Genomic DNA, 27,937 nt, shown 5'->3' with positions numbered 1-27,937 from the left:
GGCCTTGGGAGGCCTTTGCCTTTGGGTTGGCACAGCCTATGGAAGGTGTTCTTCCAATTAGGTGGATTCCACACCTAATCCAATTTGGCCAGTTTTACGAACTGCCTAAGTGGGTCCACAGAAATAATCATGACAATACCCGCAAGATGGGGAAAATATGTGCCAATCTATTGGAGAATTGCTGTGATCATTACAGAGAGAAAATACGTCCTTCAACTAATGAGAGGCATTTCTCAGTAACCAGATTAGACTCTTTAGATCAGGGCTCTCCAACCTTGGCAACTTTAAGACTTGTGGACTTCAACTCCCAGAGTTCCTGGGCAAAGCTGGCTGAGGAACTCTGGGAGTTGAAGTCCACGAATCTTAAAGTTGCCAAGGTTGGAGAGCCCTGCTTTAGATAACTGCTTGTCCCAGTGAGGCCAGAGGCTCTTTCCAGAATGGCCAGTGCAGTAGAGGTCCTTGATCTGCTCTGGTCATCTTTTGGGAGAGAAAGAAATCCTGCTCCTGTATATTACTTCCATTTGGCCATTGGTCATTAAATATTAAAAGATTCCTGTCTTGGTTTCATTATACTTAAAGCTTTGTTTCCTGTGCCAATAGACAATTGGGGAAAAAAAGGCAGTATTTTGCATGGTTAATTTTAGTTAGGTTTTCTTTATGCTCCCCAAAGAGAGAGCAAGACCAAGCCAAGAGATCATCTTCAACACAGAGCAGTAATTTTTGCCATTGTCAGAAACCCCGTTGTACCTAGAAGATAATAAACGGTGATGTTCCTGAATAATTGGACTCTTTTTCTACATGTATGACTTGTCAGTAAGTCTTACATATTTCAGCTTTCTAGTGCATGGGGGAAAAAACAAGAGTCCATTTATGCAGTCAGCAGGGAGAATAATTGGCTGCAGATATATTTAGTCATACATAATGGCTGTGCAGAATTTCCAGATAAAATATACCATTTTTCATTGATTTGTCATGGAGTGGCCCAGGTGTAATTATGTATGCTCACCTACAGTTCAGACCATAAATGTGTTTAAAAAGGTTTCCGCTGATTGAAAATACAATAATATTTTCAAGCATACTCCTTCACATCTGTATGCAGTTAATGGATGTAGGAACCTCTGGGCTTTTTCTGAAAGGCCTTTTGAAAAGAACTCAGCATCTCATTTCTCCATCACTTTTCAGCATAATTGCCTTGTGGTTTAAACTCAGCAGAAAGCCTTCTTCCACAAACTCATTGCCATGGGCATCCAAGGGGTGGCAGTTGGGATTTATAAACTTAACTTTTAGCGGGGGTGGGGGTGGGGGGGCCATAGCATAAAAGAAATTCCAAACAATACACAGAATCCCTGGTTTTAAAAGCAGTCGGGGGAGGATGGGGTGGGTGGGCAGTGAGGTTGACGAGAGGAGCACTGAACAGCACAGGCAGGCAGGATAACGATGAGCACAGACTTATGCTTGGATTTCAGTAAGGCTTTTGACAAAGTAGACTGCAACCTACTTCTTGGAAGCTAGAAATATGTGGTATAGACAGCATCACCACTAGATGGATTTGTAACTGGCTGACAAATCATACACATGTAATGCTTAATGGAACTACATCTACATGGAGGAGAGTAAGCAGTGGGGTACCCCAAAGTTCCGTTTTAGGCTCACTACTCTCCAACATCTTAATAAACGACTTAGAAGAGGGAACAGAAGGGGAACTCGTGAAATTTACAGGTGACACTGAAGTGGCGGGAATAGCCAACACCCCAGAAGAAAAGCTCAAGATCCAGGTGGATCTCAGTATTGGCCTGAAGGATGTTTGCAATCTGCCCTGAAATTTCGCTCATCTCTCTTTCAGCCTTTCTAGATTCCTCCACCCTACAGTTGTTTTTCGATCTGTACCATTCCATTCCTCCCACTTTTTCACCCCTGGTAAGTAGGTCTCTGTCTCATAGATTTCCCCTGGAAAATGATCAGGGGGTGGGTGGGACCCCAGGAGTACTACATGTCCGGGCCCAGCTACATCCAAAGTCAGAGGAAAATACTTTGCTCTTTCTGCCTTCCCCTCCCCCCCCACCTGCCACCAGAAGAGGATCATTGATGCTTGTATGTTCAGGGCCTTCAGGTGCCTTTGTGCAGTTTTTGGGCTAACTCGTTCAAACAATCCATGTTTTTATTTTACTCCCCTGGCTTAGGTCTTGTCATGTCTAGTGCAAATTGCTTCCGTCCGGCGGTCCCTATTTAATAATGCCGAAAGAGCCAAGTTCCTGTCACACCTGGTTGATGGGGTCAAGCGCATACTGGAGAATCCCCAGGTAAGTCAGAATGTGAACTTACGAACATTGCCACAAATTGTCCTGTGGAGCTTCAAATGGGTGTCTGGAAGCTCATCCCAGGGATTCTCTTTCCAGCAAAGCCAAGGGAATAAGGAGGAGCCATTCAGAGGACGAGCGAGGCTCTTGGCATATCCCGTGCAAAGCCAAGGATTAGAAGGTGTAAAAGGACAAGGATGAGGATTCCGAGATTTTAAACCTTAATAGGCTGCATAGAGCCCACAACAGCACAATGAGTTAAGGGGCTACCCAAGCCCCAATCCTGCCTGGGCAGGGTCAGGATTAACGCAAGCCAAAGATGAGTTAATGCTACCGTCCTTTGGCTCGTGGGTACATAGAATTTGGTCCTGATCCAGGCACGGCCCTCGCATACAGTGACATCATTTTTGTGGCATGTGACTCAGTCGCCTCCTGCCAGGGCCGCCTTCGGAGCATGAGCGAGGCCCTCGGTGACTTTAGGTGGCAACTTTCCCTGTGCTCTGGCGATGGCTGCTGTTTGATTGGAAGGAATGATGGGATTCCCTGCATCCTCTCTGGTGCTATAATATTGAGGCAGTCAGGAGAGTGCAGAATTGATTTTGAATTGGCCTGGAAGGCCACCGTACTCATTGACTCCAGCAGATGATGACCCCTTATTTCACTGCTGCCCTCCAGTGGCTGTGGGCATTCTACCTCCACTGAGGTGGCTGAGTGGCATCTGCAAACAGAGGCAGCTGTGTATTCCACACAGTGTGCACACTGATTTGTGCCAAACTGCTCTGTAAATCAAGACGTTTGGGTGGCCAAAATGGTGTTCCACCCACATAGATCACGCAGGATCTGGTGGAACTGCAGCCATCCTAGACTCCTATGGCTGGAAGGGACCTCGGAGGTCTTCTAGTCAAACCCTCTACCCAATAGTTCTTTCTGTTGGGGAAATTTCTCTTGGTTCCAGGCTGGATCTAGCTCTTCTTAGCTTCCATCCATTGCTTTCTTGCCCTGTCCTCCGTTGCTATGGAGAATAGATTGACCCGCTCTTCCCCCTTGGAAGAAGGCTGTCAGGTCTCCCCTAACCCCATCTTGGATCGGCCACTTCTCTCAACCCTTCATTGTGCATTTTAGCCCCCAGGCCCCTAAACATTTTTGCTGCTCTTCTCTGCATTCTTTTGAAGGCTCCAGAATCTTTTGTGTATTGTGGTCCAGAACTGGGCCCGGCAGTCCCAGGGTAGCTGAATGCTGGATGCTTTGAGTTTGGTGTAACGGGATGATCTCAGTCGCTCTCAAGGTGCCTGAAGGGCTTCGTGGAACAGCTCCAGATGCCAAAATGACGAGTCTCGTTCTTCCCTTTTTCTTTCTCAGAGCTTGTCGGACCCAAACAACTACCACGAATTCTGTCGGCTTTTAGCTCGCCTGAAAAGCAATTATCAGCTAGGGGAGCTGGTAAAGGTAGAAAACTATCCTGAGGTCATCCGACTCATCGCCAACTTCACGGTCACCAGCCTGCAGGTGGGACCCCGTGTTGCTTCTTGTGGCTGGAGCGAGTCTGTGGGTGGGTGGGAGGGAGGGAGGGGGAGCCCAAACACAGCTCCTGTTTCCTCACCACGGGAGGCATTTGGAAGTCAGATGGGCAGGGAAGGGCATGGCTTTTCTTAGGACACCAGCCTTTAGAACAGGGGCCTCCAACCGTGGCAACTTTAAGACTTGTGGACTTTAACTCCCAGAATTCCTCAGCCAGCGAAGCTCCTGGGAGTTGAAGTCCACAAGTCTTAAAGTTGCCAAGGTTGGAGACCCCTGCTTTAGAATATAGAACTGGCCACTTTTCTTGCAAATGGCTTGAACGGGCCTCTTCCCCTCAGCAGAAAGAGCTGGCAGGCAGGCAGATTGCATTCACCATCTTCCTTCCTTTCGGTAGCACTGGGAGTTTGCGCCAAACAGCGTGCACTATCTCCTCAGTCTATGGCAACGGCTGGCAGCATCTGTCCCCTATGTTAAAGCCACCGAGCCGCACATGCTGGAGACCTACACGCCAGAGGTTACCAAAGCATACATCACCTCCAGGCTCGAGTCCGTCCACATCATACTGAGGTAAGATATTGTGGCGGCGGCTGGTCCTCGCAATCTTCACCTGGGAATGTCTGAAAGTAATATGACCGCAGGAGAAGGACCCTGCCCTCACACGTGCTGCAGCTGGGAGGGAAGCGAGCTTGGCTGCCTTCACATTTCTCACTGTAAATCTACAGGCCTCCTCAGCGGAGCCCCCAGGGCCCTCCTGTCCTTGCAAAGGGGTGTCTGGCGGAGGCTGCTTCTCTTCCCAATTGGTTGCTTTGTCTGTCCACAGAGATGGCCTAGAAGATCCACTGGATGACACAGGTTTGGTGCAGCAGCAGCTCGACCAGCTCTCCACTATTGGGCGCTGCGAATACGAGAAGACCTGTGCCCTCCTAGTGCAGCTGTTCGACCAGTCCGCTCAGTCCTACCAGGAATTGCTGCAGAGCGCCACGGCCATCCCCATGGATGTGGCCGTTCAAGAAGGTGAGCGAGCAGAAGACTCCTGTCTTGGCTTTGCTGGCTTCATAGGACAGGGCTGTCCAACTCAAGACCCAAATCCGGCCCGTGGGGTGCTTAAATCAGGCCCACGGGGCCGGGCCAGAAACAGCAAAGGACTGGCCCACAGTACCTCTGGCAGCCAAAACCTTTGGGGAACTGCTCCCCATTTTCAGCCTGGACTTGCCAGCCAAAACGGGGTGCTTCTTTTGGCCGGCAGAGTGCTACAGGAGGCGTCCGTCCTGTCTCTCCCCCCATCCCCACCCCAGCCGACCCACGAACTACAATGCTGTTCTGGTCCTCAAAGAAATGCAGTTTGACACTCGTGTCCTAGGGAAGGCTTGGGATGCCGGAGCTTAATCAAGTAGACCAGCCTCCTTAGCGAAGGGGATTTCCCTTGCAGCGTTTCCCTAGCACAGCTGTGCATGGTTGGGGGTTGTGATTCCTGGAAACAATACAGGACAGACTGGAGACTCTGTTTTAATGCAGAGATGAAGTTAAGTAACAGTTGAGAGTCAGCGGTAGTTCCTGCCTAATGAAAAGGAGAGCCACATAATCATAGAAGTCTTCTATATTTACCTTTGGAACTCTGCTTGCTTCGAAGCACCAGAGTGTTGTTGCCCTGACACACACATAGACACACACAGCAGGAAAGCCGTGGAAACTTCTGGAGTTTTGACTAAATCACCAGTCGGCTTCTCAGGTCTTAACAGTTTAATATCTGAAAAGCTTAAAACTTTCCTGGCTAGGACTTTGGGCGAGAATAAAAATAAATGTATTATTCAAGATAAAGTTATCTCAAGTGGCACCAACCGAGTGGTCCCAGATACACAACTGCAGTATTGGCAAAGAACAATTCATAGATTTATGTGAAATAGGGCGGGGGGAGTGGGGGGGGGGAGAAAGAAGACTTAAGATTCAAGATTTTGCAAGATTTAAGAGAGGTGAACTAGTTTTTCCTGGCCTCAGACCACAGATAGTCCTTGACCTAAAACCATTCATTCAGTGACCGTTTGAAATTACAAGTGCTGAAGGAAGGGACTTACGACTTGTACCCAAAGTTATGGCTGCTGCAGCGCCACTGCAGTTGCAGGATCGCAATTCAGGTGCTTGACCATCTGGCTGCCCTAATGACCAACTGAAGGGATGCTGCGACTGCTTCCCATCCCCTCCCTCCTGCCCCACAAGGGCTTTCGTGGCTTGAGGCTGGGCGGGGGGGGGGGCACACCTGCCACGTTCGATCCCGCTCCAGTTCCCACCTATTACAGAACGTCATTGGGGGAGGGGGGGGAGGTCCAGTGCTTCAGTGCTTGCCCTCTGGAACATCATTCAAATTAGGAGTTGTCCCTGCTGGCCTTCGATACACCCCTTGAGACCTAGATCTTCTCCCAGGCCTGAGATATTGGAGCGCATGAATTGTGTGTATTTCTGTTGCTGGGTTTCCCCTCCCTTTCCTCTCTTTTTTGTGCTTTGGATGTGTTGATGTGAGGACTGATGTGGGAGGTGTGGGTATGACACGGATGGTTTTGCCTGCTGGTTGCCCAGGGCGGCCCAGTAAGAGGGGCAGCCTTCTCGGTCTAACTAAAGGAAAGGTGTGTGGGGAGAAAACAGGCTTGCAGATTAGCTCTGTTCCTTTTTCTGGCTTCAGGACGCCTCACCTGGCTTGTCTACATCATTGGGGCCGTGATTGGCGGGCGAGTGTCCTTTGCCAGTACAGACGAGCAAGATGCCATGGATGGCGAACTGGTCTGTCGGTAAGAGCCCAGTGCTAATAAGAAGAATCCTGCCCCAATATCTCTATCAAAGAGAATCCCCAAACATTTCTCTGCTATTCTGTCATCAACTTCTGCCTTGAGAAGCACTCGGCAGGTGGATTAAAATGCCAGATCCAGTCTGAGCATCTGGCTGAATGCAATGAACCATAATAACAATAGTAATAGTAGTAATAGTAATAATAATAGTAAAAACTGAGCATTCGTGGGGAGATGCTGCACTGGCTGTTCACCTTGACATCATTCACAAGCTGAATAAAAGTTTCATGGATCAGCTGGGTGGGTAAGTGGATGTGCCCTTCATTGCGACTTGTGTCGCAAATGAACAAACTGCAGAACACAGAACTAAATATTGAAAATGGGTGGATTGCTGGGCTTTGAGATGGAAAAGTGGGTCTTTCAAAGTTTGTTGTCAAAGCACAGCAGGTTTTTTTTCCAAGAGGAAGGGCTAAAAAGGGGGGTATAGGAAATGCAGGGTGGCCATTAATTGAGTTCAGCTTTCCTTCTGCTGTTTTTTTTAACTTTCTCTAAAATGTTATCTTCTTGTTAAGTAATTCTAAGATTAAAACACATCGAAAGGATCCTTTTTCTGATCGCTCTTTAATGTTATGAAAATAAACAGTTTTCCATCGGTCAGATATTCCTGAGTCTTTAAGGTCTCCCTGACAACCCTGCAAGGAATTCTAGGTGTACAAGAAGCGCCCCCAGTTTTGGCCCCTAGCCGTGTGACAGTGCGGAGGGGCCTCTGACTTCTCAAGGCCAGAGGTGGTTTCAGAGGAACCCCCGTCATTGGTCTCCTGTGGACCAACTTTACAAGGGCGACAGATTCAACCAGATGTGGAAAGTCAGCAGCCTGCCCCCTTGAATAAATGGGTGGAAGAGCAATTTGGACTTGTGCCCTCAGCACCGCAGCCGCCTTCATCCCTTCCCTTCCTGCCTTTCCAGGGTTCTTCAGCTCATGAACTTGACCGATTCACGCCTTGCTCAGGCGGGCAATGAGAAGCTAGAGCTGGCCATGCTGAGCTTCTTTGAACAGTTCCGAAAGATTTACATAGGAGACCAGGTGCAGAAATCCTCTAAGGTAAAAAGTGCTTGCAGCGGAGCTCTTCTCGTTAATAGAATTTTTCATCACGTTTTCATGATCAGCTTTATCAAAACTCTTCACCTGCAGATTATTTTTGGTCAGGGTGGGGCTTCAGGGTTTAGTGACCACAGTCTGCAGAACAGACTTCCTAACATTTTGCCAGCCGCTGTGGCTGCCCCCTTCAGAAGCCGAGTGGCATTGTGATCCTTATAGGAACCTAGCTCAGGGCTGAAAGTGAACTCATAAGAGCCACCTGAGCTGAAATCGGTTTTCCACTCCTAGCTGTATCGCCGGCTCTCAGAAGTCCTGGGGCTGAACGATGAGACCATGGTGCTGAGCGTCTTCATAGGAAAAATGTAAGTCTTCCTGCTGTCCCTCGGGCGTTGGCCACAGCCTGCAGTCTGGGCCTGTGACGGCTTGTTCTGTGGGAAGACCCCGTTGTGGGCTGGCAGTCTGCTGTGGCTGCAAGTAGTTGGGCCCAGAGGCCGCTCCCCACCCCCTCCAAACACTGGACCCTGCGGCTTCGGGAGAGCAGAGATGAGTGGACGGTTGAGTGATTTCTGTTGACTTTGGGGACTTTGGGAGGATGAAAGTAGCAGCCACTGGACGGTGTGCCTTTCCTCTCCCTGCAGAATCACTAACTTGAAGTACTGGGGACGGTGTGAACCCATCACCTCCAAGACGTTGCAGCTTCTCAATGACCTCTCCATTGGATATCCTTTTCTGCCGGCCTCCCTGGGCTCGGGCGGGCGCTTCAGGTATCCTGGCTTCTCCCCCTGGGAGGCCGGGACTGGGCAGAAGCTCTTGGCTCCTGTTTCTCGTAGCATTCCTTTCAAGACTAGAATAGGGTTAGCAGCAGCTAAAAGGCAACAGTAAATGTAAATAACTGCATGGTAAGGTATAATGATAATACCTCTTAATTCATAAGATGAAGATTCAATTGGGATGGTGGAAGATACGTGGAAGATAAAGAAGATTAATTAACCATTAATTTACTTCTATTCTAGTCCTTTACCAAATTATTATATGGTCCTCTCCAGTAGTCTCAGTGGTCACGACCACAATTAGGGAACCGTATATGATGGTCATTAATCCTCGTTCAGCGACCGCTCAGTCAGCAACCCTTTGCGGGTGCTGTAGTGGCCTAGGAGACAGCAGGAAGAACCACAGCCGGATCAGAGAAAAGGCTTTTCCTAGTTTCTTGGGCTGTAAAGGTGACAGGGCAGAAATAGACTTTCAGGCTAGCAAGAATCTTTTTGTGTAACCTTATAGTAAAGTAGAATCACTTGGTCTGGTCTCGCTTTCTGCTGGACCATCTCTGTGGATGGTAACAATGGTGCTGCAGGAGAGGACTTCAGATGGTTCTCCTGGTTGCGACCACTGCTGTATTCCTGGCCCCAGTTACCATTGTTAAGAGAAGGCTACCTGTCCTTCTCGGTGACAGTACTGCCACCTTTTCATCTTATGGATTTTAGGACTGAGCTTTGGGCGGAATAGCAATACTTTTTCTATCATGGATGCTATCTGCCTATTTTTACATCTACTTTCATCTCTAAGCCAGCCACCATTTGAAGAATCACCAGAAAATGGGTATCCATTTGATGAACTTTGTGCAATATGCCGCCATCCTGGGACAGTATCATCTCTCGTCGCCTTCTATCTTCTATTTATTTATTTATGCGATATTCGGGACCGGAACTCTTGCGCCTGCGAGGTGCCCCCGCCTCGCAGGAATGGCCCGCTTTATTACCTAGGGCCGGCCTCAATGACGGGTCTTGGGACCCACAGAGGTGGCATGCGAAGAGAAAGAGCCTTTGGGGTTTTTTAGATAGGGCATTTTTAAGGGGTGGGAGGGTAAGGGCGGGTGTTGGGGGCAGCCCGTCGGGTGGGGGTCCAGTTCCTGCGTGTGCTCGCGGCTGTGAATTAATAGGTTCGAAGGTTACGGGGGAGGATTACGTTCCGCTTACTGAGGGTGGTCCTATTTGTACGGTAAGTGGGAGGGGCAGATATGGCGGAAGCGGGGGCTCATATCGTTCTCTGGGGGCACGCGCTCGATGTTTGCAGGCGATCGCGCGCCCCGAGCCCTCTGACTCTTCCCGTTTCCTGGATGGTCAAGATCCTCAGAGCCCGGGCCTTTGGCTGATGCTGTGCAACGCACGGTCCGTGGTCAATAAAGCCCCCCTAATATACGATCTTATTCAGGGTGGTGCCGCGGACCTTATGGGCGTTACGGAGACCTGGTTGGGCACTGAAGGGGGCGTGCCCCTTGTTGAAATGTGCCCACCGGGTTTCCAAGCATTCCATCAGCCGAGGGCCCAGGGTGGGGGGGGGAGTGGCGGTTGTCATTAGAGAGAGTCTAGAGCCGAGGGAGACCAGTGTACCTCAGATTGCCGGGTGTGAATCCCTCTTTGTGAGGTGGGGTCATAGATGTCAGATGGGCTTGTTTGTCACATACCTGGCTCCTTGTAGCGTGACAGCAGCCCTGCCCGAGCTCCTGGAGGTGCTTGCTGGAGTGGCAGTGGAGACCCCCAGACTTATAGTCATGGGGGACTTTAACTTGCCATCGACCGGCATGTCATCGACAGTTGCTCGGGAGTTCATGGCTTCCATGACGGCCTTGGACCTGACTCAAGTAGTTAATGGTCCCACTCACAGTGGGGGAGGCACACTGGATTTGATTTTTATCTCTGGTCAGTGGTTGAAGGATCTGGACTTAGGGGATTTAGTCACTGAACCTTTGTCATGGTCAGATCACTTTCTCCTTCGCCTAGACTTTCTGACCGCCACTCAACACCGCAGGGAGACGGAACCAATACGTTGGTTCCGTCCCAGGCGCCTGATGGACCCGGAGAGGTTCCAGACAGAGCTTGGGCCGTTTCCTGAGGATCTGGCTCACGGCACGGCCGAGGAACTTGTCACGGCCTGGGAACGGGCCGCGGTGGGGGCCTTAGACCGTGTCGTGCCTTTGCGGCCTCTGCCCCGGCGTAGGTCTCAACCAGCTCCCTGGTTTAACGGGGGGCTGAGGGAGATGAAACGCCGGAGAAGACGCCTAGAGAGTTCCTGGAGGTCCAGTCGTTCGGAAGCTGATCGGACACTAGTTAGGTCCTATACTAGGACCTACCTAGTGGCACTGAGGGAAGCGAGACGTTGCTACGTCTCCTCCCTCATTGCGTCAGCAGATAACCGCCCAGCCGCCCTGTTTCAGGTGACCCCCTCTCTCCTTCAACAGGGGGAGCGAGATGACCCGTTGCAGGGACGTGCCGAGGAGTTTAGTGGTTATCTATACGATAAAATCATTCAGCTTCGGGACGGTCTGGACCAAAATTGGGTAGATCCGGGTGGGATGTCGGAGAGCTGTCTTGTTGAGACTGTTTGGGATGAGTTTGATCCTGTGGCTCCCGAGGACATGGACAGGTTGCTGGGTAGGTTGAACGCCACCACATGTTTACTGGACCCGTGTCCCTCCTGGTTGGTGCTGGCCGCACAGGAGGTGACACGAGGCTGGCTCCAGGCGATTACGAGTGCTTCCTTGTTGGAGGGAGTCTTTCCGGCCGCCTTGAAAGAGGCGGTGGTGAGGCCCCTCCTCAAGAAGCCTTCCCTGGACCCGGCTGTTTTAGGTAATTATCGTCCAGTCTCCAACCTTCGCTTCGCGGCAAAGGTTGTAGAGAGTATGGTGGCATGTCAGCTACCCCAGTACCTGGAGGAAACCGCCTATCTAGACCCGTTCCAGTCCGGTTTTCGGCCCGGTTACAGCACTGAGACGGCTTTGGTCGCGTTGGTGGATGATCTCTGGAGGGCCAGGGATAGGGGTTATTCCTCTGCCTTGGTCCTATTAGACCTCTCAGCGGCGTTCGATACCATCGACCATGGTATCCTGCTGCACCGGTTGGAGGGATTGGGGGTGGGAGGCACCGTTTATCGGTGGTTCTCCTCCTATCTCTCTGATCGGTCGTAGACGGTGTTGATGGGGGGGCGGAGATCGGCTCCGAGGCGCCTCACTTGTGGGGTGCCGCAGGGGTCGATTCTCTCGCCCCTCTTGTTCAACATCTATATGAAGCCGCTGGGTGAGATCATCAGTGGTTTCGGTGTGAGGTACCAGCTGTACGCTGATGACACTCAGCTGTACTTTTCCACACCGGACCACCCCAACGAAGCTATCGAAGTGCTTTCCCGGTGCCTGGAAGCCGTACGGGTCTGGATGGAGAGAAACAGGCTCAAGCTCAATCCCTCCAAGACGGAGTGGCTGTGGATGCCGGCATCCTGGTAAAGTCAGCTGCAGCCGCGGCTGACTGTTGGGGGCGAGTCATTGGCCCCAATGGAGAGGGTGCGCAACTTGGGCGTTCTCCTGGATGGACGGCTGTCTTTTGAAGACCATTTGACGGCTGTCTCCAGGAGAGCTTTTTACCAGGTTCGCCTGGTCCACCAGTTGCGCCCCTTTCTAGACCGGGATGCCCTATGCATGGTCACTCACGCTCTCGTGACATCTCGTCTGGATTACTGCAATGCTCTCTACATGGGGCTCCCCTTGAGGAGCACCCGGAGACTCCAGGTAGTTCAGAATGCGGCTGCGCGGGTGATAGAGGGAGCCCCTCGTGACTCCCACGTAACACCTCTCCTGCGCAGACTGCACTGGCTGCCTGTGGCCTTCCCGGTGCGCTTCAAGGTTTTGGTAATTATCTTCAAAGTGCTCCATGGCATAGGGCCGGGCTACTTACGGGACCGTCTGCTGCCACCGATTGCCTCTCACCGACCCATGCGCTCTCATAGAGAGGGACTCCTCAGGGTGCCGTCGGCCAGGCAGTGCCCACTGGCGACACCCAGGGGAAGGGCCTTTTCTGTGGGGGCTCCCACCCTCTGGAACGAGCTTCCCCCAGGACTTCGCCAACTTCCTGACCTTCGAACCTTCCGCCGCGAGCTTAAGACACATCTATTTATTTGCGCAGGACTGGACTAGGATATTTAAATTTTTAAATTTTATATTTGGTTTTATATGGGGTTTTATTGTTTATATTTCTATTTTAAACATTTGGCCTATTGAATAAGTTTTTTAAATCAATGTTTTATTCTGTATATATTTATGTTTTTATCTGGCTGTAAACCGCCCTGAGTCCATAGGGAGATAGGGCGGTATAAAAATATGAACAAATAAATAAAATAAATAAATAAATAAGCAGATAGTTGCAGACAAACATGGTTGCATGTGCAGCTTCAGCCATCTCTAGTCAAACTGTGTTTCAATGAATTCCTTAGTAAACAGAAACTGAAAGTGAGAAGTGACCTCCATCTGCCAATTTGCATGCCTATATACTGTTTATGTACCAAGTGTTTGCAGATTCAGAATTAAGAAAAGGGTAGTGGGTGCAATTCCACCAGGGATGCCTAAACTTTTTCATACACCTATACCTGGAGGAAAGGAGAGATCAGGTGATAGCCTTCTGATGTTTTGGTTCCCCACCACACCATTCAGCAGATCCAGTGGAAGTCTGCTGGAGGGTTTGATGACCTAACATCTGTACCCACCCTTGCATGATAGAGTTTTTAGCTGCCGTGGGAGGGGAAATATGATTTAGTCTGAGAGCTACCTTCGTGTTATGCCTATGACATTTTCTAACCAGGCCAATGTCTTGTTTCCTTAACCTCACTTTTACCTACAGCAGCGTTAGGAAACTGGTGAAACTGAGCGCTGTGCAGTTCATGCTGAACAATCACACGGTTAGTTGTCAAGGTTTTTTGTCAATCCTTATTTGGCGCTGTTGTCTTCCAAATACTGTCAGCAGGGGGGGTCTCCTTTGAAGGATTCCTCTGTTCAGACCATGTCTCAGAAGTAGCCAAGCAAACAACATCCACACTAATTGGCATCACATAAACAGGTATTGAAAGGTCAATACCTGACAAACGAGCACAATTCAAAGTACACTGACAAGGTCGCCTCGAACGGTGATGAAATGTTTGCAACCAAGTTGCCAAGCTCAGACCAAGAGCCCAATTCCTCTTTTGTTATAGAGGAAACAAGGACTGAAGCTGCAGTTACATTGGGAAGTCGATTGAAATGCAGGTTTTGCCATGCAAATTATCCCAGACAATAGTCCTGCCAATCCTGCCCTTCTTGGACAAAACGAAGCCTTGTGTCTTCTCGCGAGGCTTTCCCCCAGTGGCCTGGTCACAGAGCAGAGGGCTCTGACTGATTGAAAGCTCTCTTGGTGGACCTTGGCAAGAAGGATCCACGATGCTAGCCTGTTGGCATTCTGCCCATTCCCACTGGAGTTGACCGTGTGCTATTCATATTCTAGTTGGTAAAAGCTTTCCAGCATGTAAAGGTCTTTTGTCCAACTCGCTGCTCGAGAAGGAGACTCTATATTATTTCAGGCCAATGGCTGTCCGGTCTCTTTCTGAAAGCCTCCAGTGATGGAGCCCCCACAACCTCTGAAGGCAAGCTACGCCATTGGGTGGTTGCTCTAACTTCAGAGTTCCAGACTGCTTCCCTCCTTGGTTAATTTCCATCCATTGTGAAACATGAAAGTACTTAGTTGCTTTAGGCCGGATTCAGTGGCCTGCATTGGATTGGATTCTACCAGGAGGAGGGAAAACGCTCCAGGTTTGCAATTATGGTAGTTCCGCGGCAAATACAAGGGCAAGGAAGGCAGGCGTTTGCGACCTGCTTTTCCATGGTGCCCATATGCCAAGGATGCATCTTGTTTTTGTCCCTGAACAGTTACACCTCATTAATAATACGATTTTTGTTCTTCAACAGAGTGAGCACTTTTCTTTCTTGGGTATTAACAATCAATCCAACCTGAGTGATATGAGATGTCGGACTACTTTCTACACGGCACTTGGGCGCCTCCTCATGGTGGACCTTGGTACTGCAATCCATTCCTGTGCTCCCAAATGCATCCTCCCCCCCCCCACCGCGTTCTTTGTCAGTCTAATCATAACCAATTAGACGGCAACAGTTTAATCAGTCAACTTTCTATAAAGCGTGGTTATTCAGTGTGAAAACGATTCATCTGGTTACCTTGCTCCAAATATTGTCCATTGCAAGTATAGCTCTGGATCTCCTGGAGGACCAAAGCTTCCAAGGTTTACCAGATGGATCTAAAAATGATTTAGATGTTTAGCCCGGATTGCAAAGCAGAGGACTGTTGAGGATGACTGTCTTTCCTGTCTCTTCCAGGGGAGGATGAAGATCAGTATGAGCAATTCATGTTACCCCTTACTGCTGCCTTTGAAACAGTGGCACAGATGTTCAGCACCAACACCTTCAATGAGCAGGAGGCAAAGGTAGGGAAGGAGCAGAAAACTTCACCTTTGGACTACCTTAAACTCCTTGTGGGTTAGATGAAGGCCGTCTGGAACCTTTCAGACTCAAAAGAGTACAGTTTTCTGTTAGGGTGAAGTCCAAAATGTTTGGGTTAGGGCAGGGGTGAAATGCTCCCGGTTCGGACTGGATCGCCTGATCTAGTAGCAATGGTGGCTGGTGGTTCGGAGAACCAGTAGCAAAAATCCCTGCCCCCCCCCCCCATGCCCAGCTGAGCCACGCGATCATCAGAGGTGGCGTTTTTTTTTAACTTTTAAAAGCATTTTTTCTTCAGCTGAAAAAATGCTTTTAAAAGTAAAAAAAAAGCCTCTGATGATGTCTCAGCTCAGCGGGGATTGTCTGAACCTTTTAAAAGACTTTTTTCTCAACCTCTTTGGCCAAAGAGGCTGTAAAAAAAAACTTTTAAAGAGTTCTGGCAAACAGGCAACTCAGCTGGGATCGTCAGAACCCTTCAGAAGCATTTTTTCTACAACCTTCAGCCGAAGATGCTGTAAAAAATGCTTTTAAAAGGCTCCTCTGTTGATCCCAGCTGAGTTGCCTGATCACCAGAACCCTTTAAAAGCATTTTTTATAACCTCTTCAGCCAAAAAAATGTAGAAAAAATGCTTTTAAAAGTAAAAAAAAAAAAAGTTGGCCATGCCTACCCAGTCACATTAACCCCCCTCACCAAGCCACACCCACAGAACCAATAGTAACAAATTTTACATTTCACCCCTGGGTTAGGGTCTTCCTAAAAACCCACGGGGCAGGAGCTGTCTGGATATCTGGAAGGAGGCTCTTCCACCCAGTCCAGGTGGCAGTTCAGAAGTCCACCCTCCATGATTCTCTGGAATAAGAGCTGGGGGAGGGGAGAGTTCTCATTGGAGCAGCCAATGCAGTTGGCTTGGAGGGTGACTGGGATACAGAGGACATGAAGCAGTGCCTCTGCCCTCTAATCTGTGTCTTTCCCCTCCTCCAGAGGACGCTGGTTGGCCTTGTGAGGGACCTGAGGGGAATTGCCTTTGCCTTCAACGCCAAGACTAGTTTTATGATGCTCTTCGAGTGGATGTATCCTTGACTCTGGTGCCTGTCGCTTCCTGGAATGGGAATGAGGCTGACGACTGAATTCTGGAGTCTCCAGCTCTTTCTGATGACTCGAGGGATGACGGTGCCTCACCTGCCAATACTAGGCTTGAATTTCCCAGGCAGGGCAGATCAGAAAGGCAGCCTGCACAGCATAGCACCTGATCTGTAGGATTCTGCTTCCGACATTTAGGAGCAGATGGCTGAAATCATGTAGATTTGGGCAGAAAGCAGGAGGCGGCTTAACACTTATTGACTCTTACCTGGAGTGATCCAGTAGATCATTTGTCTTTTTTTCAAGTCCTTTATTTGCCAACTGAGTCTATGGCGGTCAGCTTTGCAATAATCTGGCCATCTTGGCTATTCTGACCTGAAGAATGAATGTCTGAGTTGATTCTGGAAGTAATCAGGTGGTCCTTAGCTTCAGCTTTACAGCTACCCAGCCTACATGCCAATCTTGCAGCGGGCAGTTGAGCTCTGGTACCATGACCCAGCCTGCACCACCCCTGTGCTCAAACTGATGGCTGAGCTGGTACACAACAGGTACGTGGACTCCAAGCGGCCTCTTTGCGTACCTGAAGGAAGGCTGTCCTACAGGGATGGCCAGGACAGGAGAGAGGTGGGATGAGGAGAAAAAGCCGTAATTATTAGCTCTAAAAACATAAATATTGATCTTACCTGAAAGTGCTGGGATGCATTTCCAGTACCTTTAGACAGTTTCTAAAGAAGTACGAGGCTTCTACCAGGTAGTAAAACAACTTTGGAGCCCATAAAAGATAGGAGTGCAGACAGGAGCAGCCCAAACGGGGGCAAGGCCTGGGCCTCAGGCAGCTTCCATGGCAAGAGTCCACCAGGGCAGTGACCTTTCCTGGACCCTTTCTCCCTGAGGGGAAGGCAGCCTGAGACATTCCTCTGTTTACAGCAGTCAGTAAGTGAGCTGGAAACAGCCACTAAATACTATGTAAGGCTTTTCAAAAGAATGCAAAGAGGGCGGCTTTATGCCTGAAGGAGTCCTTGTTCAGAGCCCGGGGCCGCCTCTCCGGTTGCCCACACAGATGGGGCATCTCAGCCAAGGCACAACTCTCCCTTGCTTTCAGGTCCCAGAGGCTGCAGTTCGATGTCTCCTCCCCAAACGGCATCCTGCTCTTCCGCGAGACAAGTAAAATGATAACTACCTACGGTGGGTATCTTTCCCTTCACAGCCTTTGGGCTGGGTCAGATTGGAAGGAAGCTTCGCCCAGGCCACACTGCCTGGCCCACTTGCTGCCATGGCTCTGAATTGGCAGGGGGGGGGGCAGCCTGTGCAGTTCTCTTCCCAGAGAGCCCCCGGTTTTGAAAGGTCTGCAACAGCAAAGGAGAAAGGAAGCTAGGCCAGGAGCTGCTCTCCCTTGAAGCTTTTCTCAGTTTAGCAGAATTTGGCCTTTGCTTTGCTGAGGTGGGGCAGGGCTTAGAATGCAGCATTGACTCTGCCCAACTGCCAGGAGTTTGATCCTGACGGGCTCAAGGTTGATTCAACCTTCCATCCTTCCAAGGTCAGTCAAATGAGGACCCAGATTGTTGCGGGCAACATGCTGACATTTGTAAACCACTTAGTTGTAAAGTCTAAGCGCTATTGCTATTTGCTTCTGTGCCAAGGTGATGTGGCTTTGACTAGACTTGACCAGATGCAGCTATTTTGTGGTTCTCTGAAGACCGGCCCTTGGCTTTTCAACTTCCTTTTTTTCCCAGGAGCCACACAAGAAAACTATCCTTTGAGGGAATGTTTTTGAGATACCTGCGCTTGCTTTTTTGCAGGAAACCGTATTCTGACTTTGGGGGAAGTTCCAAAAGATCAGGTTTATGCCTTGAAGCTCAAAGGGGTTTCCATCTGCTTCTCCATGCTAAAAGCCGCCCTGAGTGGCAGCTACGTCAACTTTGGTGTTTTCCGCCTCTATGGGGACGATGCCCTCGACAATGCCTTGCAGACTTTCATCAAGCTGCTGCTCTCCATCCCACACAGCGACCTGCTGGTAAGAATGTCCCCACCCGAACCCCAGTCCTCTTCCACTTCTGACTTTTCTGGGATTGTTCAGCCCTGCTGCTGGTCCAAGTGACCCTCAAAGGTGTGTGTGTGTGTGTGTGTGTGTGTTGAAACCCGAACTCTTACATAATGTTTTGGCATCATAATTTGGCCTCACTCATAATGTAATGAGAGCTGGGCTACCCATGGATCTTTGCCTCTTCTGGCATGAGGTTGCTTCTTGTGAAAGTAGCTGCTGGCCCGACTGAGGGACCAGGGCCCAATTCCATCCCATTTGCCCTTTGCCCTGAGGATGGACCACTTGGGGTATAAGATAAACGGCAGAACAGAGGATTGGTTTCTCACCCTCCTTTCTTGCGAAAAGTGGTTTGCCTTGGTGGCGCAGGGGTTAGAGTGCAGTATTGCAGGCTACTTGTGCTGACTGCCGTTTGGCAGTTCGAATCTCACCAGGCTCCAGGTTGACTCAGCCTCCCAAGATGGGTAAAACGAGGACCCAGATTGGCCAGGCCTGAGTGACTGCGCAGGAATTCATGGTCCAGGAAAGGGCACAACAGGCACACAACACAAAATTGCACAAAGGCTCTCCTGTGACTAGCTCTCCGAGCTATTGTCAAAATCTTTAATAATGAGACTGAAAGAGTTCTGCGTTAAACAGTCACGTGATATAAAACTACAGGAATATATATATGAAATAGCCCTGGATGGTCAGATGAGGGCCTGGCATGATAACGGCTCTTCCTCTCCAGTCTAGGAATTCATCTAAAGAATGGTTACACTATCTACAGATAATTGGCCAATAAATTGGAAGCTGTACCTTCAGCGGTCATAAAAGTAAAAGGTTTTGAAAATCACTGCTTCTGAAAGTGAGGTTGCATGAGGGGCGGGGGTGTAATATGTCTGAATGGTCCCCAAACCCAAGTTCACATTCTGGGCCCAGAAAACTCCTTTGAAAGCTCTCCTGATTCCTGTCTTTCATTGATTTTTTTTCAGGATTACCCTAAACTCAGCCAGTCCTACTATTCGTTACTGGAAGTTCTTACTCAAGATCACATGAATTTTATAGCTAGCCTGGAGCCACACGTGATCATGTATATTCTGTCTTCCATTTCAGAAGGTCTCACAGCACTAGGTGAGTTCAGGAACTGTTACTGGGAAGTTTGAGGGCTCCTCCTGAGAGTCGGGGAAGGGCCGTGAAAGCCTTTTAACGTGCCCTGTGGTTTTGTTGTTCTGCAGCGGCAGCAAAGGGATGTAGACGCCAACTCTACCTGGCTTAGATACAATTCCCAGTAGAACATCTAAATCTTTCCTTAATTCCCTTGTAGCTCCTGGTTTGGTCTCTTCATTTTGACGTAAAGATTGGCCTTCAGGAAAGATGGCCATTTCCTTAATCTCTCATGGGCAAAGTGGGTGATAAGAGCAATCTCAAGCTTTATTCTCTCTTTATTCCCTCCATTAGCTTTCTCAGGAAGATTTGGCAGCCTCAGCTGGCTGATCATTAGCCCTTCAGGAGGGGTTCACGCTGATCATTTGGGTGGGTTTTCAGCTGGTAGAGCCACCCCTGATTCTGCATGATAGCCTTGCAAGGGTTGATCATAGAAACGTTTTAATGAGAATTCCACAACAGCCGAGACCAATTCACTTCTGGGTTTCTCTCAAAGAGTCATATATATATATATGTTGGCAAAATTATCTGTACCTACTATGAAAACTCAAGAAAAGTAATGCTTTGCCTTAAGTTATGAACAAGGCATACGACCTCTCCCAGGACCGGAAGGGTTGAAGAAATTCTGCCAAGAGAATAAGAGTCCACGACGGTCACAGCTTACTTGGTCGGCCTGAGGCTGCCTTTGCTCGCCAAGTAGATGATCCAGCGAATTGAATAGGAATTTTTGACCCGACATAACTCCGGCCTCATTCCTCTTTGCCCCTTCTCTCTTCCTGGCAGATACCATGGTTTGCACTGGATGCTGCTCCTGCTTAGACCACATTGTCACTTATCTCTTCAAGCAGCTCTCCCGCAGTACCAAAAAGAGGCCGGCCCCTTTGACCCAGGAAAGCGACCGGTTCCTCCACATCATGCAGCAGCACCCTGAGATGATTCAACAGGTCAGGACAAGGAGGGCAGTACTAAGGGGGTATTTCTGAAGTCGGCTGCAGGGTCGTAGCTCTTTAATTGAGTGATGTAGGTAAGCCTAAAGCCCGGAATATTTACACACACACACGCAGGTGGGCCGGTTCAGACAAACTGGTAGTTGCGATCAGCGGGTGGCCCGCTCCAGCATTATCCCATCCTATAATCACCATGTTTTTGAAGCCATGTGCATACGTGGAAGGCCGCACGCTCACATTTTCGGTGCTGGGCGAACTGGTTGTTAACACTGTGTGATGCACACCTCTGTACACACGGGTCACAAGAAGCGATTCTTCTGTCCCCAGGAAATGACTGCAGAACTTTTCATCTCCTCATTTTCAATATTTGTTTGAAGGTGAAGTGACCGTTCTGCAGAAAATGCTTAGCTGCCTTTGACTCTTCCTGGCCAAGAGGCCAACAGTTTGCCAGGATCGTCTTGTCACGAGCTGCTTGCAGGCACACGTCCCTGGTATCAATGACAGTGCCCAGCAATCAGTGTCTCGTTTCAGGATGGCCTTCATCGGAGGCACCAGCTTCCACGTTCCAAGATATTTAGGCTTTAACCGGGTTTTTAATGCTTCCAGTGAGTTGTGTGGCTTTGCTCCAAGTATTTGTTCTTCTGGCAGTTCAAGACGCTCCCAATCCCTTTCTGCAGTTCAAAGGGCTCAATTTTTCTCTGTTCATCCTATCAGTAGCCCAACGTTTGCAGCCATATGCTGCGCCCCGGAGATTCCTTGCATCTCACAACATTCCTCAGAGTATTTCTTCCAACAGTCTTATTTTTTTTCTTTCAATCTAGCTTTTCTCAAAATATATTATACATATCCGTGGAATAGGTAGCAGAATGCAGTCTTGATATACTTCATTTGAAGCAGCTAGTTACTTTATATTCTGTTCCAGCCATTGCTTCCTGGTCACCATGCAAATTCTTTAGTTTGCAAATGAGCTGGTCCAGAAGGCCCATGTTTTTAAGAACTGTGGCCCGTGTGGTCTACATAGGCCAAAGTCATCAAATATTCAATTACTGGCTAAGATTGATTCAGCCTCCCATCCTTCCGAGGTTGGTAAAATGAGGACCCAGGTTGTTGGGGGCCATAGGCTGACTCTGTAAACTGCTTAGAGAGGGCTGGAAAGCACCATAAAGCGGTATATAAGTCTAAGAGCTCTTGTTATTTTCTTACCTGTTGGATTTGTGGAGTGATCTTTGTGCTTCTTTCTTTGGAAACCAGTTCCAGCCACTCAGATATTGGAAGACTGCTACCATGTCGCCCTTAGTCCTTCTCTTCGTTAGACTAGGCATTCTCAGTTCCCACTTCCAATTTCTCATTCATTTATAGGGATTAAATGCTTCTTTGAATATTTTGAATTGCTTCCCCCCAAACTTCTTCCCATCTGACGCAATTGCTCTTCATTAGATGAGCTGTCCTGCGTCTCGCCCGCTGCTCCTTCCCAGTTTCCCCATAATCCCTGAAAGTGCCCCAGTGTGAGTGGTAGACCTGTACAGTTGACTGGATTGTGCTTGATCATTCCAGATGCTGTCCACAGTCTTGAATATCATCATATTTGAAGACTGCAGGAACCAATGGTCCATGTCACGGCCTCTGCTTGGCTTGATACTACTCAATGAAAAGGTAAGGCCCCAGATTAGGGTGCTGTTACTTGTCGGCTGGCACATTAACCTGGATAGCTCACAAGCGTGAACTTTTCCTTGGTAGTATTTTTCAGATTTAAGGAATAGCATAGTAAACAGCCAGCCCCCCGAGAAGCAACAAGCAATGCATCTCTGCTTTGAAAATCTCATGGAAGGCATTGAGCGGAATCTGCTGACAAAGAATCGTGATAGGTCAGTATCTTCACAAAATGCAGCCAGCAGAACAGCCGAACTCCAATGTTCTTATTACGGTAGTTTCATTCTGAGGAAGAGGTACCACTGCGGGATGGATTCGCAGCCAAACTCCAGGACGGGGGATTGCCCAATAGGCCAGGACCACGTGCAGCCTGTCAGGGTGGCTCCACCGTCTCTTCTGACCCAAACTGCGAGAAACCCTGTGCCAGCAAAACAACTCCCTGTGCCGAGCAGGCTGCAAATCCTCCCTTAAATTTAACGGACTCAAAAAGATAAACCACCACCACCACCTAAATATGGTTCTCTGGCTCAGAGGCTCAGCCTGGTGCAGCTGTTCTCCATTACTTTTCCCACTCAGAGGAACAAAAGAAATGTCACCGTCCACCCCCACCCCCACCCCCACCCTGAAAGGAGAGTTATCCTTTCAGAAGCATTCGGTCCCTGTGGGGAAGGAACCTACTTGGCTCCTTTCCAAAGTAGCTTACACTTTGCTTGTGTTCAAAAGCCAAGTTTCCAAGAAAACGGAAGGAAAAATTGGGAGCAGCTGAAGGGATATCAGGTTTGCCCTTCACTTGCGGCCATGTTTTCAAAGCTGTAATTCAGAGCATTAGAAAATTTGGCTTTTGCCGGAAGTTGAATTTGGTTGATTCTCATGCGATTCCCCGAGAATGAGCGCAGCTCCCTCCGCTGCCATCCAGCCGTTTGCCCCCATCCTGACGCCTCTTTCTTTGCCAGGTTTACACAGAATCTTTCTGCGTTTCGTCGAGAAGTAAACGATTCCATGAAAAATTCCACCTACGGGGTAAACAGCAACGACATGATGAGCTGACGTCTCGCCAGGAGTTGCTCTCTGGGCCGAGGAGGTTAACTTTTCCGATGGAAAGACACAAGGGCGTTTCCGATCCCTGCTGGTCCTCCTTGGGGCTTAGGCTGCAGGAGGGGGGCGTAAAAGGTTCATTCGGAGAGGGGTTTTTTCCTTGGGGAGGCACACTTGGCACCTCCCTGTGTGAATGTCAGAGGAACCCTGTGTCCTGCCACAGCCTGCCTTGTATAAACATGTACATTTTTTCATAACATTTTGAACAAGGTTTATATTGACTCAAGTTTAAAAAAAAGCGTGACTGAAATTTTTACATAGTGCACCAATGCTAGAGCGAGGGTGGTATGCGAGTGAAGAGTCTCCCGGCTACCTGCCACATTACTGGGCAAGGGGTGTGAGAGTACAGAGTTATATTTAGTAACTAGTGTAGAGGCACAAGTGTAAAATTCCAAATGTATATTTTTCTTATCTGCCCCTTCAACTTAGACCATCCCTCCCCACCTTCCCTCATTAGGAGCTCAAAGCCATGCCACATTCCTGCCCTTCCAAGTACACACACACACACACACACACACCCTGCACTATCTTGGGAGAGGGGAGGACTTGGCCCTCTGGTGACAGCAGCATCTGTGAACGACTCCTCACTGCAGCCCTGCTAACAGAGCATCTTCTAGCTCTGGAAACGGTGGGCAGCTTCTCTCCCGCAAAGTGCACCCTAAATCCTTCGGACAAATCTCTTTTCCCACAAAAGCTGTGAGAACGTTTGTTAAATGTTAAATTTAGCGAAAACAACAGGGGAGACGGATTTCCTTTGTCCCCGCCCGGCCCTTTGCTGCTAGTTTCCTGTCCCCCCAAGCCCAGATCGAATTGTAACCCGGTTTCTCTTCCCAAATAGCATCTCCTTGAGGGGGGAGGGGAGGGGAGGGGAGAATTCTTTCCTCTGGCGATTGTGTGCTGGGTCCTTTTTCTGCGACCAGGTTGCTGAATGATTTGTACGGATGTTTGCCGCATACAGTGTAAGCATTGTGGCTGCAAATAAATTAAAGTGGTTTCTACTGAATTGTGTGCAATGAGGCCAGAGCGTTACTCTTCAGGGGTGTAAGCCGCAGGGTCCCCAACGGAGGGGTTCCCCTGCGGGAGAAAAGCCCGTGGGGTCCACAAATGAGGGTCCATCTTTAAAAAGGAAAACAAGTGACACAAATGTTAATCTTGGAACAACTGTTCTTTACAAGCCAAGATCCAGGCGGACCTGCCATAGTCCGGCATACAAAACCAAAGGCAGACTGGAGAAAGGGGCGGAGGGAGGGGGGGCTGCTCAGCCATCCCAGCGCCCCCAAAGGGGCAGCTCCCCAAAGCAGACCCATCCCGATGCCCCCCAGCCTCCTCCCCCCCTTCTAGGCCACCCATGGGGGGAGGGGAGACCCCGACTGCCCGCCCCCTCCCCCCACGCCTCGCTCGCACGGTTCTCGTCCGGGGTCCCGTCCGGTGAGGCTCAGCGGGGTCCTGCCGGGTCGGGCTCGGCTTCCGGAGCGCCCGCGCGGCGGTAGACGGCGCCGTTGCAGCCCTCGCGGTTGCGCGCGATCTCGATGGCCAGGAACTGGATGCGCGGCGCTGCGAGGAGGCAGGCGAGGAGGGGGCGTCACGGCGACCCCCTTCCTTCCCTCCGCCCGGCCCTGCCCCGGCCCGCCCGCCCGCCCGCCCGCGCTCACCCAGCACGGAGTTCTCCTCCGAGTAGCCTTGGCGGCAGTCGAGGCGCAGGAGGGTCCCCAGGTTGAAGTCCTCCACCGCCCCCTCGAACTGCAGGCAGAAGGGGCGCCACTTCTACAGGGGGGAGGGGGGGGAGAGAGAGAGAGGGAGGGGTCAGTCCCCCGCCACGCCCCCCCCACCTCCGCCCAGCACGCCCCCACCCCCAGACCCCCCCCCACCTCTTTGGCCGGCTCCGACTTGAGCGCCTCCACGTCCAGCAGGTCGACGCGCAGGTCGGGGAAGCTCCGCCGGAAGGCCGCGTAGATCCGGTCGTCGGCCCGGGTGAGCCTCAGCCCCGCGGGGTCAGCGGCCGAGATCAGCTGCGGGGCAGCCGGGAGGGTCAGCGCTGGAAGGGCCCCGACCCCCCCCCGCTCCCTCCCTCCCTCCCTCCGCCCGGCCGCCCCCCCCCCGCGGGACTCACGTGGAAGTAGACGTGGGCGTGCTGGAAGGCGCGCTCGGCCCAGGCAGCCTCCAGCCGCGGCTGCCGGAGGGAGGGAAGGAAGGAAGGAGAGCCGTGAGCGCGGAGCCCCAGCCCCGCCCGCCCGCCCGCCCGCCCCGCCGCCCGCCCGGCACTCACGTCGTTCCCGAAGGCCTCGGCCGGCAGCGAGAGCACGTGAGCCGCCTCGGCCGCTTCCCGGGCGCCCTGCGGGGAGAGAGGAGGAGGAGGAGGAGAGGCGGTCAGGCGGCGCCCAGCAGGCCCCCCGCAGCCCTCGCCCGCCGCCTCCGCTCACCAGCGCGCCCGGGCCCGTCGCCGCCGCCGCCGCCATGCCGGCCTCGCCGCTGGAGGGAGGAGGAGGAGGAGGAGGAGGAGGCCGGAAGGGGAGCGGCGGGCCCGCCCCGCCTTCGGCCCCGCCTGCCTGGGACCCCCGGCCCTCCTCCGGGGAAAGCGCGGCGCCCACGGCGGCTGGAAGGAAGGAAGCGAGGCCAGAAAAATCTCTCTTGGCGGCCTGGAAGAAAATCCTTTTCCTGCCTGGTGGAAGAAAGGCCGGCTCTGCGCCTGGCGGCCCTTCGTGATGGGAGGGAACCCCGGAGGTCCTCTAGTCCAACCCCCCACCCCCACCCCCGGTTCCATCCAAGCCAAACGGCGGTTTGCTCCCTTCTTCAAAGCCTTCAGCGACGGAGAAGCCTCAGCTTCCAGAGGTTACCCGCCCACCTGATTCATTGTTCTCACTGTTGGAAAAATTGTCTTTACTTCTAGGTTGCCTCTCTCTCTCTAACGAATTTCACTTCTTGCCCTCAGGTGCCTTGGAGAATAACTCAACCCTCTCTTCTCTGTGAGAGAAAGAAGAGCAAGGAAGATGATTGAAGGCCTGGAGACAAAAACCTATGAAGAACCATTGCAGGATTTGGGTTTGGCTAGTCTAGAGAAAGTGGGATGCGGTGGTTCAGTGGCTAAGACACTGAGCTTGTTGATCGAAAGGTCGGCAGTTCAGCGGTTCGAATCCCCAGTGTCGTGTAATGGGTGAGCTCCTATTACTTGTCCCAGCTTCTGCCAACCTAGCAGTTCAAAAGCACGTCAAAAATGCAAGTAGAAAAAATAAGGACCACCTTTGGTGGGAAGGTAACAGGGTTCTGTGCACCTTTGGTGTTTAGTCATGCCGGCCACATGACCACGGAGACGTCTTCCGACAGTGCTGGCTCTTCGGCTTTGAAACAGAGATGAGCACCGCCCCCTAGAGCCGGGAACGACTAGCACATATGTGCAAGGGGAACCTTTGCCTTTACCTTTAGTCTAGAGAAAAGGAGGACCAGGGGTGACATGATAGCAGCATTCCAGTATTTGAGAGGTTGCCACAAAGAGTGGGGGGGGGGTGTCAGCTTATTCTCCAAAGCAACAATGGATGGAAACAATGGATGGAAACTAATCAAGGAGAGAAGCAACCTGGAATTAAGAAGAAACTTCTTAACAGTGAGAACAATTAGCCAGTGGAACTGCTTGCCTTCAGAAATCATGGGCGCTCCATCACTGGATGTTTTTAAGAAGAGTCTAGAGTCACTTGTCTGAAATGGTATAGGATTTCCTACTTGAGCGGGGGCTGGACTAGAAGACCTCCAAGGTCCCTTCCAGGTCTATTCTGATTATAACTCTTCTTCATATGTTTTAGCCTCCAGCTCCCTAATCATCTAATGCACTGACCTGACCTTCTTAAGCCACTTTAGGCCTGTCAGAAAGAACAAGGCATCCTTGAGTAATCTTTTAGAAAACAATAAAACAATCACTGGGATGAAGAAATGCAGTGGGCATAGTGTGTCCTACCACAGTCCTGCTATAGAAGATGGCAGAAGATGGGCCATGCTGAGCTAGATCAGATGGCTACAGAACTGACAACCATTGTGCCCAAATAGCACCAACAGCTCTGTCAAGCTGAATCACCACTGATACTCCATATATATATGTATGTATGTATGTATATGTATGTATATATAGTTTCAATAATATGTTTAAAAATAAAAATGAACAAAGTTTCAATGTAAATATGGGGAAAATAGCAAATACCTTAGAGAAGGCAAGGTCATGATTTAGAAGGATGTTAAGAAGCTGGAGCAATGGGCAAAATTTCCATCAGAATATAGACAAACCCTACATTTGAGAAGGATAAACCAAAGGTGTGACTTTAGATGCAGGGAATGATCACCCTGGACTCATCCCTGCAGTTTCCTTGCCAAGATTTCAGAAGTGGGTTGCCACTACCTCCTTCCTAGGGCTGAGAGGTGGTGAGTGGCCCAAGGTCACTGTGCTTAAGGAGGGCAACAGCATGTACCAAAAGTTTATGATCACAGACTCGGAGTGAATCAGCTGCAAAATAAAAGTGCATCAAGAATAAAGGCAAGATCAAAGGAAATTATTCTCCCTGTGCATGTCACTCCACATATAGAATATATTTCCAGCACTGGACACTACATATTGGAGGGACACTGACCAACCAGAATGAAAAATGATTGGGGAACTTGGGTATATTTAGCCTTATGATGATTGCAAGATAGCTATCTTCAAGAACCTAAAGGGTTGCCATATGGAAGACGGGGCAGAATAGTTGTTCCAGAAGCCAGGGCAATAAATAACTTTATTACAATATAGCATATTTTGTTACATTGTCATTCAGGAAAAGTGTCTTAACATTAAGAGTTCTTCACCAATGCAACAGACTCCGGAGCGGGGGAGAAGAGGGGCTCTCCTTGCTGGAAGATTTATAGAGAAGTTGCCTGTCAAGATGCCCTAATAGTCCCCTCCTTGAATACATTTGGGTTAATGTATGAGGGGAAAAAAGAATGACATTGTCAGTAAGTATGTACTAC

At 50.2% G+C, this 27,937-nt stretch overlaps 2 protein-coding genes and 1 long non-coding RNA gene across 4 annotated transcripts in view; 2 read left to right on the top strand and 1 right to left on the bottom strand.

Moving 5' to 3' along the window:
* The window catches only part of XPO7 (exportin 7), a 46,225-nt gene extending 22,269 nt beyond the window's left edge, over positions 1-23,956 (top strand). For both annotated transcript variants that reach the window (XM_058194228.1, XM_058194227.1), the window contains exons 8-28: positions 1,844-1,917; positions 2,181-2,300; positions 3,657-3,803; positions 4,210-4,382; positions 4,636-4,829; positions 6,490-6,595; positions 7,559-7,694; positions 7,980-8,053; positions 8,330-8,455; positions 13,352-13,409; positions 14,449-14,557; positions 14,872-14,978; positions 15,974-16,062; positions 16,513-16,620; positions 17,175-17,257; positions 17,872-18,086; positions 19,088-19,226; positions 20,043-20,203; positions 21,761-21,859; positions 21,944-22,071; positions 22,810-23,956. In XM_058194228.1, coding sequence (XP_058050211.1) covers positions 1,844-1,917; positions 2,181-2,300; positions 3,657-3,803; positions 4,210-4,382; positions 4,636-4,829; positions 6,490-6,595; positions 7,559-7,694; positions 7,980-8,053; positions 8,330-8,455; positions 13,352-13,409; positions 14,449-14,557; positions 14,872-14,978; positions 15,974-16,062; positions 16,513-16,620; positions 17,175-17,257; positions 17,872-18,086; positions 19,088-19,226; positions 20,043-20,203; positions 21,761-21,859; positions 21,944-22,071; positions 22,810-22,903 — 2,540 coding nt within the window. In that variant the 3' untranslated portion in view covers positions 22,904-23,956. The remainder of the gene's footprint in view (positions 1-1,843; positions 1,918-2,180; positions 2,301-3,656; positions 3,804-4,209; positions 4,383-4,635; positions 4,830-6,489; positions 6,596-7,558; positions 7,695-7,979; positions 8,054-8,329; positions 8,456-13,351; positions 13,410-14,448; positions 14,558-14,871; positions 14,979-15,973; positions 16,063-16,512; positions 16,621-17,174; positions 17,258-17,871; positions 18,087-19,087; positions 19,227-20,042; positions 20,204-21,760; positions 21,860-21,943; positions 22,072-22,809) is intronic.
* Positions 23,957-24,097: 141 nt separating this feature from the next.
* Positions 24,098-25,463, bottom strand: PBDC1 (polysaccharide biosynthesis domain containing 1). Its single transcript, XM_058194255.1, has 6 exons — positions 25,372-25,463; positions 25,218-25,283; positions 25,062-25,121; positions 24,820-24,960; positions 24,604-24,715; positions 24,098-24,505 (listed from the first exon to the last, which is right to left on the bottom strand). The coding sequence occupies exons 1-6, from the start codon at positions 25,405-25,407 to the stop codon at positions 24,387-24,389; spliced, it is 534 nt and encodes a 177-aa protein (XP_058050238.1). The 5' UTR covers positions 25,408-25,463; the 3' UTR covers positions 24,098-24,386.
* A 154-nt stretch (positions 25,464-25,617) lies between these two features.
* LOC131203736 (uncharacterized) lies at positions 25,618-27,714 on the top strand. Its single transcript, XR_009156468.1, has 2 exons — positions 25,618-25,780; positions 25,881-27,714. It is a non-coding gene; the product is annotated as an uncharacterized LOC131203736 (long non-coding RNA).
* Positions 27,715-27,937: the final 223 nt, after the last annotated feature.

The sequence above is a fragment of the Ahaetulla prasina genome, chromosome 9, assembly GCF_028640845.1.
Source record: "Ahaetulla prasina isolate Xishuangbanna chromosome 9, ASM2864084v1, whole genome shotgun sequence".
Lineage (NCBI taxonomy): Eukaryota > Metazoa > Chordata > Lepidosauria > Squamata > Colubridae > Ahaetulla > Ahaetulla prasina.
The sequence above is the reverse complement of the archived record's forward strand: the minus strand, read 5'-3'. Positions and strand labels throughout refer to the sequence as shown.

What these genes read in the sequence shown, in the direction of transcription:
- PBDC1 (XM_058194255.1), bottom strand. Translation starts at nt 25,407, where the DNA reads ATGGCGGCGGCGGCGGCGACGGGCCCGGGCGCGCTG. An exon ending in CGACGGGCCCGGGCGCGCTG is followed by an intron (nt 25,284 to 25,371) that starts GTGAGCGGAGGC and finishes CTCTCCCCGCAG; the next exon opens with GGCGCCCGGGAAGCGGCCGA. An exon ending in GGAGGAGAACTCCGTGCTGG is followed by an intron (nt 24,506 to 24,603) that starts GTGAGCGCGGGC and finishes GCCTCCTCGCAG; the next exon opens with CGCCGCGCATCCAGTTCCTG.